Source organism: Motacilla alba, chromosome 10 (assembly GCF_015832195.1).
Source record: "Motacilla alba alba isolate MOTALB_02 chromosome 10, Motacilla_alba_V1.0_pri, whole genome shotgun sequence".
Lineage (NCBI taxonomy): Eukaryota > Metazoa > Chordata > Aves > Passeriformes > Motacillidae > Motacilla > Motacilla alba.
Window position 1 is genome coordinate 3,812,181 of NC_052025.1, and position 15,431 is coordinate 3,827,611.

Genomic DNA, 15,431 nt, shown 5'->3' on the forward strand with positions numbered 1-15,431 from the left:
AGCAGCCTGAAGCCACCCCCTTGCCCTTGGCGAGATCCCCCGCGCGGGCACGACTGGGGCACAGAGCGGCACGGAGCCCTCCCGGGTGGCAGCACCCACGACGGGGCCGTGAGGGGCCGCCATGACACCCTCTCCTCCCGCCGGCCGCGCGCGCTGCCCGCACCAATCAGCGCCGAGGGCGGGAGCAGCGCGCACCAATCAGCGCCGAGGGCGGGAGCAGCGCGCACCAATCAGCGCCGGGGGCGGGAGAAGCGCGCACCAATCACGCCGGGGGCGGGAGCAGCGCGCTCCAATCACGCCGAGGGCGGGAGCAGCGCGCTCCAATCACGCCGAGGGCGGGAGCAGCGCGCACCAATCAGCGCCGTGCGTGCTCCGGTTCCCGGCCCCTCCCACTTCCGCCCCGCGGCCCCGCTCCCCTCACGGCCGCGCTCCCCTCCCGGCCCTGCCCGGAGCGCTATCGGGGCCCTTTTTGTCACCTTTTGGGGGCCCCTCCGCTTCTCGGTGCTGGCGTGCGGCCTTTTGGAGCCGTTTTCAGCCTCGCTACCGCATTAAAGGTCGATTTCATTAACCCTTAAGGGCCTATAAATTGCTTGTTTTCTGGTGGCTGCGTCCCCTCAGGTGTGTTTGGGTAAGAGGAAAGCGCGGCCCAGCACTTGTTTTTATCGTTATATTACATATATTATTATACATACAGCCTTTACTATAATCCTTTGCCGTTATTTTATAATTTTTACCACTATTTTGCTATTTTGGCCGTTATTTTTACGTTTGTAGTGTTTCAAATTTTTCACCTTTTTACCATTGTTTCACCGTATTTACCATTATTTTACCATTTTAATAATTGTTCTATCATTTTATCATTTTTATCCTTTTTATCGTTACCCTATAATTTATAAGCGTTTTGAAAGCTTCCTGCATAAAAATTTACAATTTAATACCCAGGCTTTAATTTGTGGTTGCTTTGCTGGAATTAATTGTGGACGTTTTGGAAACATCCTAAGCATGCTTTAAGTAGATAATAATTTCAATTATTTATAAATAATACTAATCTGGTTTTAATTAGATAGAGATAAATATATGGAGCATGGTGGTAGCATTAAAATCTCTCAGCCAATGTCCTGCTACGTTTCCTCACCTCTTAATTACCCTTAATTTCTGGTTGCTTTGGTGGTATTAATTGTGGACGTTTTAGGAACATCCTAAGCATGCTTTGAGTAGATAATAATTTTAATTATTTATAAATAATAATCTGATTTTAATTAGATATAGATGAATATATGGAGCATGGTGGTAGCATTAAAATCTCTCAGCCAATGTCCTGCTACATTTCCTCACCTCTTAATTACCCCTGCTAATCAGCAAAGCTGGAATTGGGCTTTTAGTGGCAGGGGGTGGGATTTGGTCACTTTAATTTCCCTTCCATCCCAAACCTGGCCGTGATCCTCTGAAATTCCTCTCTCCATCCTCCAAGTTGCTCCCAAAACCAGGACAGCCTGTGTCCATCTTCCTCTTTCCACCCTAAGTGCTTCCAAACAGTTTGAACACCAAGGACGTCGCTGCGATGGAGCAAACTTTACTGCCTGCAGTGATTTTTCAAGAACTGGATTTGCTCTTTGCTACTTGCTCGTTAATTGATTATATTTGATATTCCCGTGTCAGTTTCCCCACCAAAACATGAATTTCTGTTTGGTTTTTTTTCAGTGTGGCAGCAGCATAGGGCGGCCAGGAGGAAGCAGCAGAGCTTCTAGGGAATTATTTGTAGTGCTGCTGTCAATATTCAGGGACACAGTGAGAAACAAGATGGTCCTGCCTGCAGTGAGGCCCCACATTTTTAATTATTGAAACATCTCTGTGCATTTATTAATTGCCAGAGAGTACAGTGGGAAAGCATCTCAGCAGGGGTTTGTTTGCCTTTAGAGAGCTTGGTGGAACATTTTATCCCAAATTGATTTATTTACCTGCCCTAAATTCTGGGCCGTGTTCAACAGGTGGGAGTCTTCATTTTGGTGGGCATGAACTTTATTTACCTGGGTGCTTTTGTGGCCTCTCTGCTCAGGTTTTAGGAGAGAAAAATGTGATTACACACTGAGCTGCCCTTAAGCTCTGCTGGTGCTTGAAATCCCTGTGGGATGAGTGACGTTTGGGGGATGACCCAGAGTCATGCCATCTTTCTGGGTGGCTCTGGGTCCTGCAGGGTCCAGCTCCGTGGGGAATGTCTTGGGGTTGGAGCTGTGCTTGGAGGCTCTGCTAGCCCCGTGTCTTTGTTTTGCTCTGCCTGCAGAGCTGGATTGGAGCATGGAGCCCATCTCCCTGCCAGAGCCAGGCATTCCTGCAGGAAGCAGCTCATCTGTGGCACGGGAAAAATTCCACGTGCTGCTGGGAGTGACTGGAAGCGTGGCTGCCCTCAAGCTGCCCGTGCTGGTGGCAGAACTGCTGCAAATCCCTGGGGTGAGTGAAGCTGTTGGTGGAGCTTTGTGGAGTTGGAGTTACCCTGGTTTTGGGGAGTGGTCACGTGGCTTCTGCTGAAGTGACAAGTTCCTCCTTGGTTCCCTTAGTTCAAAAATGTCTGTGAAGAGGATTCCACCTGTTCTTAAATTATTATTTTTTTCTTACCATTCCATACTTGAAAAGATCTTTGCTTTGAGTGTTTTTTTCTTTTTTTTTTTCCTGGAGTTTGTCCTTGGTCGGTCAAGTTAGCAGATGTGGTTGCAGACAGAGGTGATGCTTCTGAAACGTGAAATCTCCAGGGTATTGCAGTTTGGCTTTTCCAAATGTGATCCAGAAAGGGAAAACAGGCCTTGTAAATCCAGAAATGGAGAACACAAACTGCTCTAGGTGTTTGTGTAGTATTTTTTTACTATCTGTTGTCTGGAGTAACAGAGGTGCCCAGCAGGGGCCACTGGTGACCGATCAGGCAGGGAAATGTGCTCTTTTTGATGCAGGATAAAGTTAAGCATAGAAAACTTTCAGGTTTTTAGAGATGGAGGGAATATTTTGGAGCAGTGGCGAGGCAGGAGGGTGCACTGAAATCCGCAGATGTATTGATGAGATTGCTGCATGAATATCCTTTGGGATGCCTGGGGAGGCTGTGGAGGCAGAGGAGGTGCTGCTGGATCTGGTTGATGTTGTTACCCAGGCTGGAAAGGGTGCTGGAGGTGAGGCATGTGTGGCAAAGAGAGGCCTCAGTTAATTTATGACTTGGCCCCACGTGATTAGCGAGGTCAAAGGTCCCAGCCTGAAATAAGAAGGATAAAGAAAAATGACATTTTTCAGAGATGGAGATCTTCTAATCCTCTCCCTCTTGGATTAGCTTGGCTGTTGTCCATTTTCCTTTGCTCCTGGAGCTTGGGACATCTTTCTGTGCAGGTGACAGGCAGAATGTGAATGACCCATGGTAGGAATGTGGCTCAAGCCCTTTGCTTCCCTCGGAGTGTTTGTTTCATTATTAAGAGCTGCAGACAGCTGGACTCAAAACTCTGTGCAGCCCCAGAGGTCTGTGACATCCAGTGCAGACCTTGTGGCCACTGGTTTTAGGGCAGAAAAAGCAAACTTGAGACATCCAGGAGTTTGTAAAAGCTTATTAATCAAAGTTATTTACTCATTTCTGCTGTGATTTCAAGGCCTGCTGAGTCAGTGTAACTGTCCCGTGGCATTTATTGATCCCGCACCAGGCCGTTGCATCAATTTCTTTAGTGTTGGAGCAGAACTTTATGTATCAGGCAGGGCAGGAGCAGAATATGGCTTTGATACCAGAGGAGATGTGGTCACAGGCTTGCGACCAGAGTGGTTAGTTTAAATTGATGTTTTGCCTGAAACGGTCTGTGGTGAATGACTTGGCAGAGTGATTTTGCTGCTCATTAAACTTCAACACCTCCTCGAGGGTGCCAGTGGATGTGACAGCTCGCTGCCTTTTGCTTGAATTGTCCTTGCCTTGTCCTGGAAGTGCCCAAGGCCAGGTTGGACGGGGCTTGGAACTCCCTGGGGTAGTGGAAGGTGTCCCTGCCCATGGCAGGGGGTGGCACTGAAACACCTTTAATTTCCTTTCCCATCCAAAGCAGTCTGTGATCCTAGGTTAAAGAAAGGCAAGGACAGACTTTTTGGTGGGCAAAATGTTTTGCTCTTGAAGCTCCAGGATGTCACCTGGATTTTAGGTTTAAATCACACCCTGTCACTTCATTGTGCAGCTGCCAGGCAGCCTCTGCCTCAGCTTGTGGGTGCCATTTAACAGAGGAGCTCCTGTGCTCAGGCTGTCTGGGAGGATTCTGCTGTCAGAACTGTGAAAGCCATTAAAAAAATTACCACGTGCACCTCCTTACCCTGAGCTGTGCCAGGAGAATCCTCTATCAGAGACCAGCAGTGTTGCCTGAACACGGGCTTTGTGGTAAAGTTTGTTTTGGAGATTTGGCTTAAGCCAAAGACCTTTAACTAATCTAAACTGTCTCCAGTGAGGGAGTTTGAGTGTGGCCAAGCTGCCTTTGCTGTTGAAGATATCCACAGGCAAACAGAGGGTGTGCCAGGTAAATAGAATAAACTGTGCAGGCTGAAGTAATCCTGAGAGCTCTGGCCTCTTCCCAGTCTAGCTGGAGGGACTTGAAGAACTTGCTGAGAACGAGGGAACCAGGAGCCCACCCCAGCAGAAAACCTTCATTAGGGAGAATATTTAACTCACAGAACAGCTTTCCTGGGGGCTGGTGGGATTTCAGCCACCAGCACTCAGACTCCTTCAACATCCCTCAGGAATGTTCTGGCCTGGAGTGGTTGAATGCATTGCTCGACAGTCAGAGCTCTTCCCGCGTCCTGGGCTTATGCTTGGAAGAAATAAATATTTCTTTTCAATGGCAGCACTTCAGAGAGCAGCCATCCTCCTTCAAGCTGCACAGTGGCCTTTACACCCCTCAAATAAATAAATAAATAAATAAATTTTTTTGCAGACTGAGGTTAACACCTCGCCCGAAGCCTGCGGAGCGGCGATAGCGCCTTTGTGGGTGTCGCTGCTTGGCTCGAGCAGCTTCCTGTGGGGTGAGGTTAGCATGGAAATAATACAGTTAACTAATGCCTGGGAGTGTGATCTTCATGCTCAAAAACACTACGAACACCTGTCATTCCTGGTCAGGGGTGTTTCAAGAAAAACAGACATTTAGAAGAGGCAGAAAAGTAAATGTACGGTACCGAAAATGTGTCCTGTATTATCCTGTCACTTTTCCTTCAGAAAATGGAGGACATTACCAGTGGCCACAATATGCCGAGGCTGGGATTTTCCACTGCTCCCAGCTGTTATTCTAGTCTCATAGGATGCAAGGAGCCAGCACTGCCTCGTTCCCAGCGGAATAAATGGTGCTGGGAGCTGGATTAATGCATTCTGTCACATTGCTGCTGCTGTTGCAGAGAACTTCTGGGAGCTTGGAGGTTTCCAGCAGTTAATTGTAGCAAGGAGTGCACACACCAAGTGCATCCTCAGTTTTCTACCTCAAGGCACTGTTTACCAGCAGCAAGGAGCTGTTGGTGGGGCTGATTTCTCCCCGTCTCACTGTCAGATCAACAGAATCGTGCAGTGGCTTCTGGGAGTTGCTGGAAGGAGCAGGCAGTGGCCAATACCATGGAAAAGGGCTACTTTTCACTCTAATCAGCAGCCTGAGGTTCATCTTCCTCATTACCAATCTTCAGGGTGCTCCATCCATGTGTCTTGATGTTGATGGGCTTAAGGAACATCCTTGGGAGGAATTGCAGCTGGAAATTCAGCTCCATGTCCCACTTGGGCAGTCAGGGCATGCAGAGCTGACACTGGCTGATCCCAGTACGTGGAGGACACCTCTGGTTCACTGCCCGTGGCAGGAGCTGTTGGCAACATTTATCAGAGCTGCAGGACACACAGAAAACAGGGGAAAGGCCCCTTTTCCGCTTGGGAAGATTTCTGCAGAAGGAAACGAGAGGTTCACCTTAGCAACTTTTGTAAGTGCGTGTCAAATAAACACCCGATGGATGGGATAGGCTTTCCCCAGCAGACACCAATAAATGAAGGTTCCAGTGGCTTTGCAGGTTTATCTGAGATTTCAGAGAGAACCCTCCTGTGTTCACCCAGTTTCTCTCTGTGGGAGCCACTGGTTTGCTGCGCAGAAACCCTGCGCTATGGACACAGCTGCACAGAAGTTTTCCCTTTTGCTTGGCAGGTGAGGACCTGCCTGTTTTAGGTAGACATGAAATGAGTTTCTGGCTCCTGCGGATGCCTGTGGTGGTCTGGCCTTTCAGCTGTGAACAGGGGAGGTTCTCTGAGAAGCCACAACACCTTCAATATTGTCCTCACGTCTAACCAGTGGTCTTTTTCTTTCTGCTTAGCTCGAGGTGAAGGTGGTCACCACTGAGAGGGCAAAACATTTCTACAATGCCCAGGAGATTCCTGTGACTCTCTATGGTGATGAAGAGGAGTGGCAGGTGAGTTGTTCTCGCAAATGGAAGCATTCCTCTTGAGTTTTCTTGCAAGAAACCACACTTAGTTCCTTTTTAAACCTGAGCCAAGACTCACTCCTTGGTCTAGTAATATGTGTTTGGAATGTGGCTTTTGAAGAACGTGCTGTAAAGGAGGAGGAAGAGAAAGGCTGCCCTGATGCAGTGCAGGATTTTGTTCTGCAGCAGGCAGGGAGGGTAGAGAGTGGTCTCTCTTCACCCTGGGCTCAGCTGCTCTGAGAGGAGCGTCAGGAAATGTCAAGACAGCCACTGCAGAGCCATGGTGAGCAAGTTTGGTGCTTGTCATGAGTCATACTTGTCACGCAGGCAGCAGCTTCATTCTCCTTAGCTCAGCTGTCAGGGCTGTGAACATCTCTGCTCCCTGTGAAACGACTTTTTCTCCTGACTGCAGTTTTACTGACACACTTTGAGAGTCCTTCAGTATGAAGAGGTTCATTGTACAAGCATCAAGATTTGTTTTTCCATACATTTCATCCCTGCTTTGCAGTGCTGATCTGAGCACAAGGCGCACTCTCCTTACCCCTATTCCTGCTCACACACGAGCACCACTTTTAAGTGGACAGACACGCACCAATGGCAATGGCCAGGAAACTTTCTGGCTGGTCTCAGGGATTGGTGGATACCTACTGGATCCTAAGGTGCCACAGCCTCAGGCAGCTGTTTCTGAGGAACCCTCAGTGGGGTGATAGAAGAGCTGCAGGTCAGGCTCTGAGGTCTGCTGGCACCCTGCAGAGCAGGCACGGAGCTCTTGTGATGGGAAATAATCACAGAATGCTTTGGGTTGGAAGGGACCTCAAAACTCATCCGGTTCAACCCTCTGCCATGGGCAGGGACACCTTCCACTCTCCCAGGTTGCTCCAAGCCCCATCCAACCAGGCCTGGAACATTTCCAGGGATGGGGCAGCCACAGTTTCTCTGGGCAACCTGTGCCAGGGCCTCAGCACCCTCACAGGGAACAATTTCTTCCAATATCCCATATCCCAGTATCTAACCCTGCCTTCTGGCAGCTGGAAGCCATTTCCCCTTGTCCTGTTGCTCCAGGCCCTTGTAAATAGCCTCCTTCCATCTTGCTGGCTCCTTCAGGCACTGGAAGGACACAATTGGGTCATCTCAAAGCCTTCTCTTCTCCAGGCTGAACGCTGCCACTTCTCTCAGCCTTTCCTCACGGGAGAGGTGCTCCATCCCTCTGACCAGCTTGATGGCCTCCTCTGGGCTCACTGTGACAGCCTGCTCAGCATGTCTTTGTGAGATCCTTCACTGACAACGGAATGACAAGAAACACTAGAAGTGAGTGGAGGAGGTGGGAAAGGTGTTCAGGAAGCCCCGGCTTTTCGGATGCTGCCTTTTTGTTGTGGCTTCCCATGACTCAGAGGAGGAGCAGTTTGTGGCCCTGACGCAGCCCGTGCTGGCCTGTGGTTGGGTCTCCTCTGGGGAATAAGCGCCTGATGCTGTTTGCTGCTTCTCAGGACTCTTTCCCAGTTAACTGAGCTCTTAAAACCGGGGTTCTCTTGAGCAATTCAGGGCTTTAGAGAAAACAAATATTCACTCAAGAGTGTGTCAAGGAGAAGCTGTGGCTGCCCCATCCCTGGAAGTGTTCAGGGATGGGATGGGCCTTGGAGCAACCTTGTCAAGTGGAAGATGTTTCTGCCCATGGGACAAGGTGAGCTGTAAGGTCCCTCCCAACCCAAACCATTCTGTGGTTCAGAGAGCCGAGAAGAGAGAAGTGCCAAACTGGATAAACCTCATCCATCATGGAGAAAGCCAACAGGACAGTGTTGCCTGCAGTACTTAGGAGGGTTCCCTTTGCTGCTTTGAGTGTGAGTAGGGTTGTTGCATCCTAATTAAAAGTGACATGTTGAGTTAGGGGTCTGCACCTCATGAGAAGCCAGTGGGCAGCTTCACTTCAATGCGAAGCTTTCTAAATCGCATGGGTTCCCCAGGAAATGTGTGCCTGGTTTGGGCCTGCCTGGCTCAGCTGGCTGAGGGATGGAGCTCTTAGGAATAATTACAAAGCTAAGGGATGCTGTGGATGGGGACAGCTCTTTGCTGTGAGTTTAAACCTGTGGTTGTCAGATGTGTGAATTGTCTTGTGGGGAAAGGATCCCCCCCATCCACTGATCCGCTGCCATCCCTTGAATTCCATAAGCATAATTCCATAGGATTCCATCAGGAATTGTGTTTCCTGGGGTGGGATTGATGAGGTGTGTGAGGGTTTGCTGCTGCCCACCTTGTCTCCCCTGCAGCTGTGGAAGGGCCGCTCGGACCCCGTCCTGCACATTGAGCTCCGGCGCTGGGCTGACCTCATGGTGGTGGCACCTCTGGATGCCAACACGCTGGCAAAGGTCGCCAATGGCATCTGTGACAACCTGCTGGTGAGTACCCAGGCTCTGCCTGCCACTGCTGCCACCCCTCAGGACTGCCTGACCCTGCCTCCGTGGAGCCTTGGTGCCTCTGCAGCATCACCAACAGTGAGATTTGCACCTTCTGCTCCCCCTTCAGCTGCTTGTCTCTCTCTTCCCCAGCTTGATTCCCCTGCTCCTTCTTTTTCCTCCCCTGAAATCCATTCCCACTCCTCACTTCTTTGTCTCTTGTCTCATTTCCCAGTCCCTGCTTTGTCTTCCCTGCTTTTTCTGGAGGGTGGTATTTCTTTCTGCCTCCATCCTCTCTCTCTGTCACTCGTACACACAAACACACACTCACTCCCTTTTGAGTTCCTCTACGTTTTTTTCAATACAATCTGGAAAGACACCTGTGAGATCAGATAAAACTGTTTACTTCCTGCTACTTCACCACCTCCCTCACCTAACATAGCACAGACTTTCAAACATGCTCATGCCCACTTACCTCCCAGCCTCAGCTACAGAGGATTTTGCTTGTTCAGGCTTGTTTTTGCTATTTAAAGGGCTCTTGAAGCTCTTCAGCCTAATCAGAAAGTGTATTTAAAGGGAGTGTGCTTCTTTGTTGGGTGCTGGGGACCTTCAATGGGGCTGAATGTTTTGTGGCCAGGCATTAACCACACGAAAGATCTCAGGAAGCTGCAGATCTGCATGACCTACAGCCTTTTGGGTAAGGAGTGCATATAAATGAACAAAATCCACCCAGAGCACATCACTGGGGATCTGAGAGAAGCCAGAAAGAGCTGTGGGAGGGACAAGCAATGTCTTGTCCTTCTGGGTCCCTTGTGGGTGTGCTGAGGGAAGAGCTCAGGATGGATGTCAGGGATGTGTGGCTCCACAGGCTCCTGCCCATCTCTGGAAGCCTTGTGAAGGGAAGAGGCAGATCCAGGGAAGGGAAGTGAGTGCTGGAGATGCTGGTTGGCAGTTCAGAACAGATTCCATCAGATTTCCTTGTGCTGGGAAGGGTTTGAGTCACAGGGTATAAAAAAGGGTGGGCAGGGTTCCTGTAAGGACTCTGTGATCAGAGCTGCTCCCTTGGAAGCTCCTTTGTTTGAAATGCTGCAAGGCCTGGGGAATCCAATGGACATTGCACTAAGAACAACCAGCATTATCTTTCCAAGGGGATGAGGTGATCCTGGGTTATCTGGACGTGCTGAGGAGTCAGATTTGATTGCCTGTAGCACACAGGAGCTGCCAGATGCCTTGTAACCTGCCAGCATCTCCTGCAGCAGCCCGTATGTGCTCGTGCTCTCCTCTGTTGTGTCCTGGAAGTAGCACTGCTTCCCTTGCAGGCAGTTCTGGATCCAGCTGGCATTTCATGTCAGAAAGACTCATTGCCAACTTTCAGCGTTCAGCTTTGTTATCTGAAGTGTTGCCCCGGGGGTGTCTTTGTAGCCAGTAAGATCTGTGGCCACCTCTCAGCTTCTCTCCCACGCAGTCTGTGCACATCCTCTTCCAGCTTGGTTTGCTCCAGCCTGGGCTGCTGGCTGGAGCAGGGTGGGTTTTGTCCTCTGGGTAGCCTCCCTCATCTTTCCTGCCTGTCAGAGATGAGCTTGGCTGGAATGTGCTACAAATTACTCTCGGCCCATGGGCTAGTCCAGCTGCACTGACAAAACAACAGCCAGGCTGGAAAGCTGCAGCAAAGGGATGGGAAGGAGTGAGGAAATCCCAGCCCTGCCACGGCTTCTCCTGCAGACTTGCGTGATCCGCGCGTGGGACCTGAGCAAACCGCTGCTCTTCTGCCCAGCCATGAACACGGCCATGTGGGAGCATCCCATCACAGCTCGCCAGGTGGAGCAGCTGAAGGGCTTTGGCTACACGGAGATCCCCTGTGTGGTGAAGAAACTGGTGTGTGGGGATGAAGGTCAGTCCTTTTCCTGGCTCCTGCTCCTTTCCCTCCCTCATCCTGGAGGGATGTGCTGCCTTTTGCTGTGTGGCCACAGAGATGTTGAACTGCCACGGTTTGTACAAACAACCTGAAACTTTGCCCTGTGTTATCCCTCATCATTAATTTTTAAGTAGCCTTAAGAGCTTCCAGGTGAGCCTGATATTGAAGAGAAATGCTCGTTCAGGAAGAGAGGAGATCAAAGAGAAGGAAGGTTCCGTGGTGAACGTTACCAGCCTGGGATTTGGGTGTCCTGACTTTGCCCTCTGCTGGGCCTGGGGGCTGTTTTCATTGTGCCTCAGTTCCTCAGCTCCATCACTGGGATTAAATCTTGTCCCTGAGTGCAGACAGTGAGGAAAGCCCTTTGTAGCTGGGGGTGTAGCTGTACACAAGTTTAACATTTGTTGTTGTTGTTGCCTGGGTTACTTTTTAGCTTCCCAAACAAGCTTTGATTTGGGGTTTTGACAGCAGAGTTCTGTGAAGTGAAAGAGGGGTGTGGAGGAAGTGCAGACTGAATACATCTAGCTTGGAGTGCTAAGAAATAATGGTCTCATTTGAGTTTTAGTAGCTTTTAATGGAGGTATTTTGACTTTTGGGAAGGTTTTTGATACAAACCACTTGGATGAATGGATTTGCTTTTTTAATAAAAATTCATTGGGCAAATCTCTGTGAAACATGCCTTAGTTCCAGCCACAGCCTGCACCTACTTCTATGTAACCTACTTCTATGGAGCCCTGGCTCCAGCAGGATTTTAACCACCCTGTCAGTCCAATAAACATTCTGTGACAAAGGCAGGCTGTTAAAATGTCCCTCGTGGTTAAATTCTAGGCCTGGCATGGTTTTGGAATCCTTAGGTAGGTGCAATGCCTCCATGGATTTGTACTTTTGGAACTGAAAACTAGGAAATATTTACAGTTAGGTAAGTGTAGTCAAGTAACTCAGACAGCAGTTGAAATATCCTGGATCATTAGCCTTCCACTGGGATTTTAGGCATGATTACATCCAATTTCTTCATATCCAGCTCAGCTGTGAGAGCAAACTCCTGAAGGAGCTTGGAGGAGAGGGATGCAGGGATGGCAGGAGCAGCCTCATCTGAGTGGACTCCACTTGTGCTCGTGAGTCAATTCCCCACAAGATCTTCCTGATGGCAAACACCTGCACTTTTCCTGGCAGCTTCTAGGGAGATTATGGCAGGCCACTAATGGATTCAATCTCTCTGAAGACCCAAACTAGTCTCCACAACTGACTTTTTTTCACCCCTTCCCCTTTTCTCAGGCCTTTCACCCCACAGCCTGTTCCACGTTCATTTTGGTTTTGTGGCTTCCATCCACGCAGGGGTTTCCCTGGTTTCCACACAAGCAGCACGTAGCAAAGCTCACACACGTGGTGCAGAAGAGACTCAGTTTGCACCAGTTTTGTCTGTTGATGTTGTGGTTTGTTTTGCTCTAGGAGGTTTCTCTTCCTCACCCCATGTGGTTGGGCCTCACCTGAAATGCACCAGATCCTTACTAGCCCCGAGTTTTATCTGATGAATTTTTCTCCTTCGGTAAAGGGTGGGTTTAGACAAAAAGTCTAGCTAAAAGAGTTAGAATACCAAACTGAGTTTCTTGACTGGAGAGTTTCCATACTGCCATTATTTTCATCGTCCTTGGCTGGATTTCTAGAGCCTGGCACACTGGCAGATTTCCACCTGTAGGCATGAGCTGTGCTGTAAGAGTTTGCTTTGCTAAACCTAAAAATCCAGCACTGGATTGCCAGAGGTGTTGGAGTAGTGGATGGTGGAGGAAGAAGGCAGGCCTTGGAAGTGTTCTGGAAGGGTGTAGCTCTGCCAAACCATGCAGAGGGAGTGTCTCTTGTCAGGTGCAGCTCTTCTCCCTGAGCTTAGGAGAGCAGAAGGGTCCGAATCTGCCTGCAGCTTGTCCACAGGATGCTCCAGACCTCCTGGGATTTACAGGTCTGAAAAAGAGGAAAACGACATTTCCCAGAACTAATTTCTGCTGAGCAGTAGTAAGTTATGAGATCAATTAGCCAGCAGTCTAAAATACCAAGAGAGACTCCTTTTCAGTCTTCCAAGAGACAAATACCTGTGGGAGAAGATCTTTCCTCAGCTCCAGGCAAATTAGAAGAGTGAATGGCCTCAGTTCCTGGTGCTGAGTTGAGCACACAAGGTTAGACAAGGTGATTTAATCATCTCAGGCTTTAAAATTCTGAACCTGGGTTTAAAACTGCTTCAGAGGAAAGCAGCAGGCAACATAGATTAGATGTTCATCTGGCAGATAACCAGGCCCAAAGGAAAAGCCTTTCCATTTTGTTCTGTCCAGCACTCAGCTTTCTCCAAGAGTTGCTCCCAGGATTCAGGCTGGTGGGAATCCACAGCAGCTTTCTCTAATGGAGGTCCTTTCTCTCCAGGCAGAGTCATGGGAATGGTATGGCTTTGTCAAGTCTTTTGTATAGGCAAAGACCACTTCAGAAAGATGCTGAAAACACACAATTTTGAATTGAAACACACCCTGGAGAAAGGAGGTGGGGCAGGGAATTTTCATCCACACTTTTTCTTTAGGTTGCCCCCACCCTGGATTTCACCGTGTGGTTTTGCTCTTGCCCTGCAGGCCGAGGTGCTATGGCAGAAGTGTGGACCATCGTGGAAAGAGTTAAAAGGATCCTCGAAGAACGGGATGTGCCAAAGCAGAGCTGATGTTTTGGCATGTTAATGGTGGTTTTGTGCCTTCCTGATGGTTTGGAGATAAAGCCAACAAGAAGCTGGGCTCAGCTGCCCTGGTACTCTTGGCATGCATATCTTTAGCTGCTCTCCAACAGAAGGAGCCAACGGTTGTCTTCCAGCTGGTGCCAAACTGAAATGTGGTACCTCACCACAGACTTTCAAAAACCAGAGCCAAGAATGTGCTGTGTTAGTGTGGAAAACCCTGTGGTATTTTGGGAGTAACTGTTGCCAAGGCTGCTCAGCCCCCAGTGCTTCACACCTGCTCTGTTCTGGGCAGGCTGCAGAAGGTGTTTGAGCTCCTGTGGTTCTAGAGAGGAAAAGGCCCTGCAAATTCTGGTGCAGGGTAATTGCAGCCCGTTCAAGCAAGTGGCTCCTGGACCATTCCTGCTCTCCAAAGCTTGGTCCATAGCTGTGCTGGCTCCGTGTTCCTCCCAGCAGGAGTCACTGTCCAAACAGTTTTCCCTCTGGGAGCTTAATAAAAAAAAAAGTTTTTAATCCTGCCCCTGATGAGTTGCCTCTCATAAGTGCTTTGGCCAGTATCTTTGCTAAGTTGTGTCTGCTTAGGGTTTTTTTGTCAGATATGGAGAAAAATTGACTGAAAGGAGCTCTGCAGTCCTTTTGCCCTTTCGTAGCTGTTGTCTGGACAGGGATGCAGGTATCAACCTCATTCCAAAGCACCTCCTGCCCATCTGGGTGCCCCAGTCAGGAAACAAGCAGGCCAGGCCCTCATGGAAAGCCGAGGCTGCCTGTTTGCCATGAGAATGAAGTGAAACTTCACCTTTGATGACCTTTTCAGCTTGAAAATTTACTGCCTGGCATGAATAAACTGGGAAATCCTATGCCCTTGTGGGCCAGACCAGGCAGGGCTCCCCCAGTGCAGCCTTTCCTTGAGAGCACAATCTTACTCCTGAGGGGACTGGGAGCTGTGGAACCTGCTGCTCTAGCAGAGCACTGCTGACCTACCGAGTTCATTTTTTACTAAACCCAAACAAATTTGAGGCCTTGGGTCCAGCATGTGCATCCTGCCTGTGAGGGAAGCCTCCAGCCTGCTGTGCATGAGGGAAGAGGTCACTAGGTTAGGTTTGCTTAACTTACCCATCCCACACAAATAAAACCTCTGAACCTTCCCTGTTTTGGCTCTTCCACTGACAGAAATCCAGGGAGTCACAATTTCTGAGAAGGATCTTGGTAAGAGCAGAGCTTGTGGATCACACAGAGGGCTGTGGTGGTGTTATGGCTGTGACTTCTGCCTTTTGCCAGGATTTATGGAGTGACCTGCATCATTTGCTGATGTTCTCAGCCTCTCAGAGGACATTCCCTTAAGCTCACTGACAGTAGCAGAGATGTTTCTGGCTTCCATGAGTTTTGATGTGAATGGTGTTTCTTCTGCTCACAGGACAATGTGTGTTTTGGCTGCTACCACTGGCACTTGTCCTTGGGATCTGTCACAGCTATCTCCTGTGCCTGGAGTTGTTTATCCCTCCTCCTGCTCCCTGACTTGGCAGCACAGAAAATCCAACAGAGATTCCTCTATCCCAGGACAAAACACCACATTCCTGATAAGAGCCTTCCTCTCTTCCAAGCCTGCTTTGCTGCCTTGAGCTGCTCCAGAAATGTTGACAAGTGATCTTCTGCACAATTGCTGTGATTTTTTCATTGGAAGCAGGTTGTGATAGCTTTCCAGGCTGGGATAAACCCCTTCCCAAACCACCTTTCCTTCAGGGAAATAGAATAAACAGTTAAGTTTCTTCTGGGAGGCAGGAGCAGCTTCCAGCCTGCCACAGGTACAGGTCCCCACATGTGGCCAGGGAGGTGGAGCAGCCCATGGGCAGGAGCTGTTCCCTGTGGAAAAGGAGCAGGAATAGAGCTGGGGAAAACCCTCCTGCTTGAGGAGGTGATTTTGGGACAGTGTTTTTCTAGGACGAGGCTTGGGGTGGCGATGGAGGACCTGATTCCAAACCAGGGC

General features: G+C 49.4%; 1 protein-coding gene across 2 annotated transcripts; it reads left to right on the forward strand.

Moving 5' to 3' along the window:
* Positions 1 to 371: 371 nt before the first annotated feature.
* Positions 372 to 13,965, forward strand: PPCDC (phosphopantothenoylcysteine decarboxylase). 2 transcript variants are annotated; one of them, XM_038147447.1, is made up of 6 exons: positions 374 to 628; positions 2,282 to 2,448; positions 6,334 to 6,429; positions 8,706 to 8,834; positions 10,554 to 10,722; positions 13,353 to 13,965. In XM_038147447.1, the coding sequence occupies exons 2-6, from the start codon at positions 2,296 to 2,298 to the stop codon at positions 13,436 to 13,438; spliced, it is 633 nt and encodes a 210-aa protein (XP_038003375.1). In that variant the 5' UTR covers positions 374 to 628; positions 2,282 to 2,295; the 3' UTR covers positions 13,439 to 13,965. The 2 variants fall into 2 exon arrangements, with proteins under 2 accessions (XP_038003374.1, XP_038003375.1); XM_038147446.1 differs by lacking the exon at positions 13,353 to 13,965 and having other exon boundaries at positions 372 to 628; positions 10,554 to 11,767.
* Positions 13,966 to 15,431: the final 1,466 nt, after the last annotated feature.

What these genes read in the sequence shown, in the direction of transcription:
- PPCDC (XM_038147446.1), top strand. Translation starts at nt 2,296, where the DNA reads ATGGAGCCCATCTCCCTGCCAGAGCCAGGCATTCCTGCAGGAAGCAGC. An exon ending in GTGATGAAGAGGAGTGGCAG is followed by an intron (nt 6,430 to 8,705) that starts GTGAGTTGTTCT and finishes TCTCCCCTGCAG; the next exon opens with CTGTGGAAGGGCCGCTCGGA. An exon ending in GCATCTGTGACAACCTGCTG is followed by an intron (nt 8,835 to 10,553) that starts GTGAGTACCCAG and finishes CTTCTCCTGCAG; the next exon opens with ACTTGCGTGATCCGCGCGTG.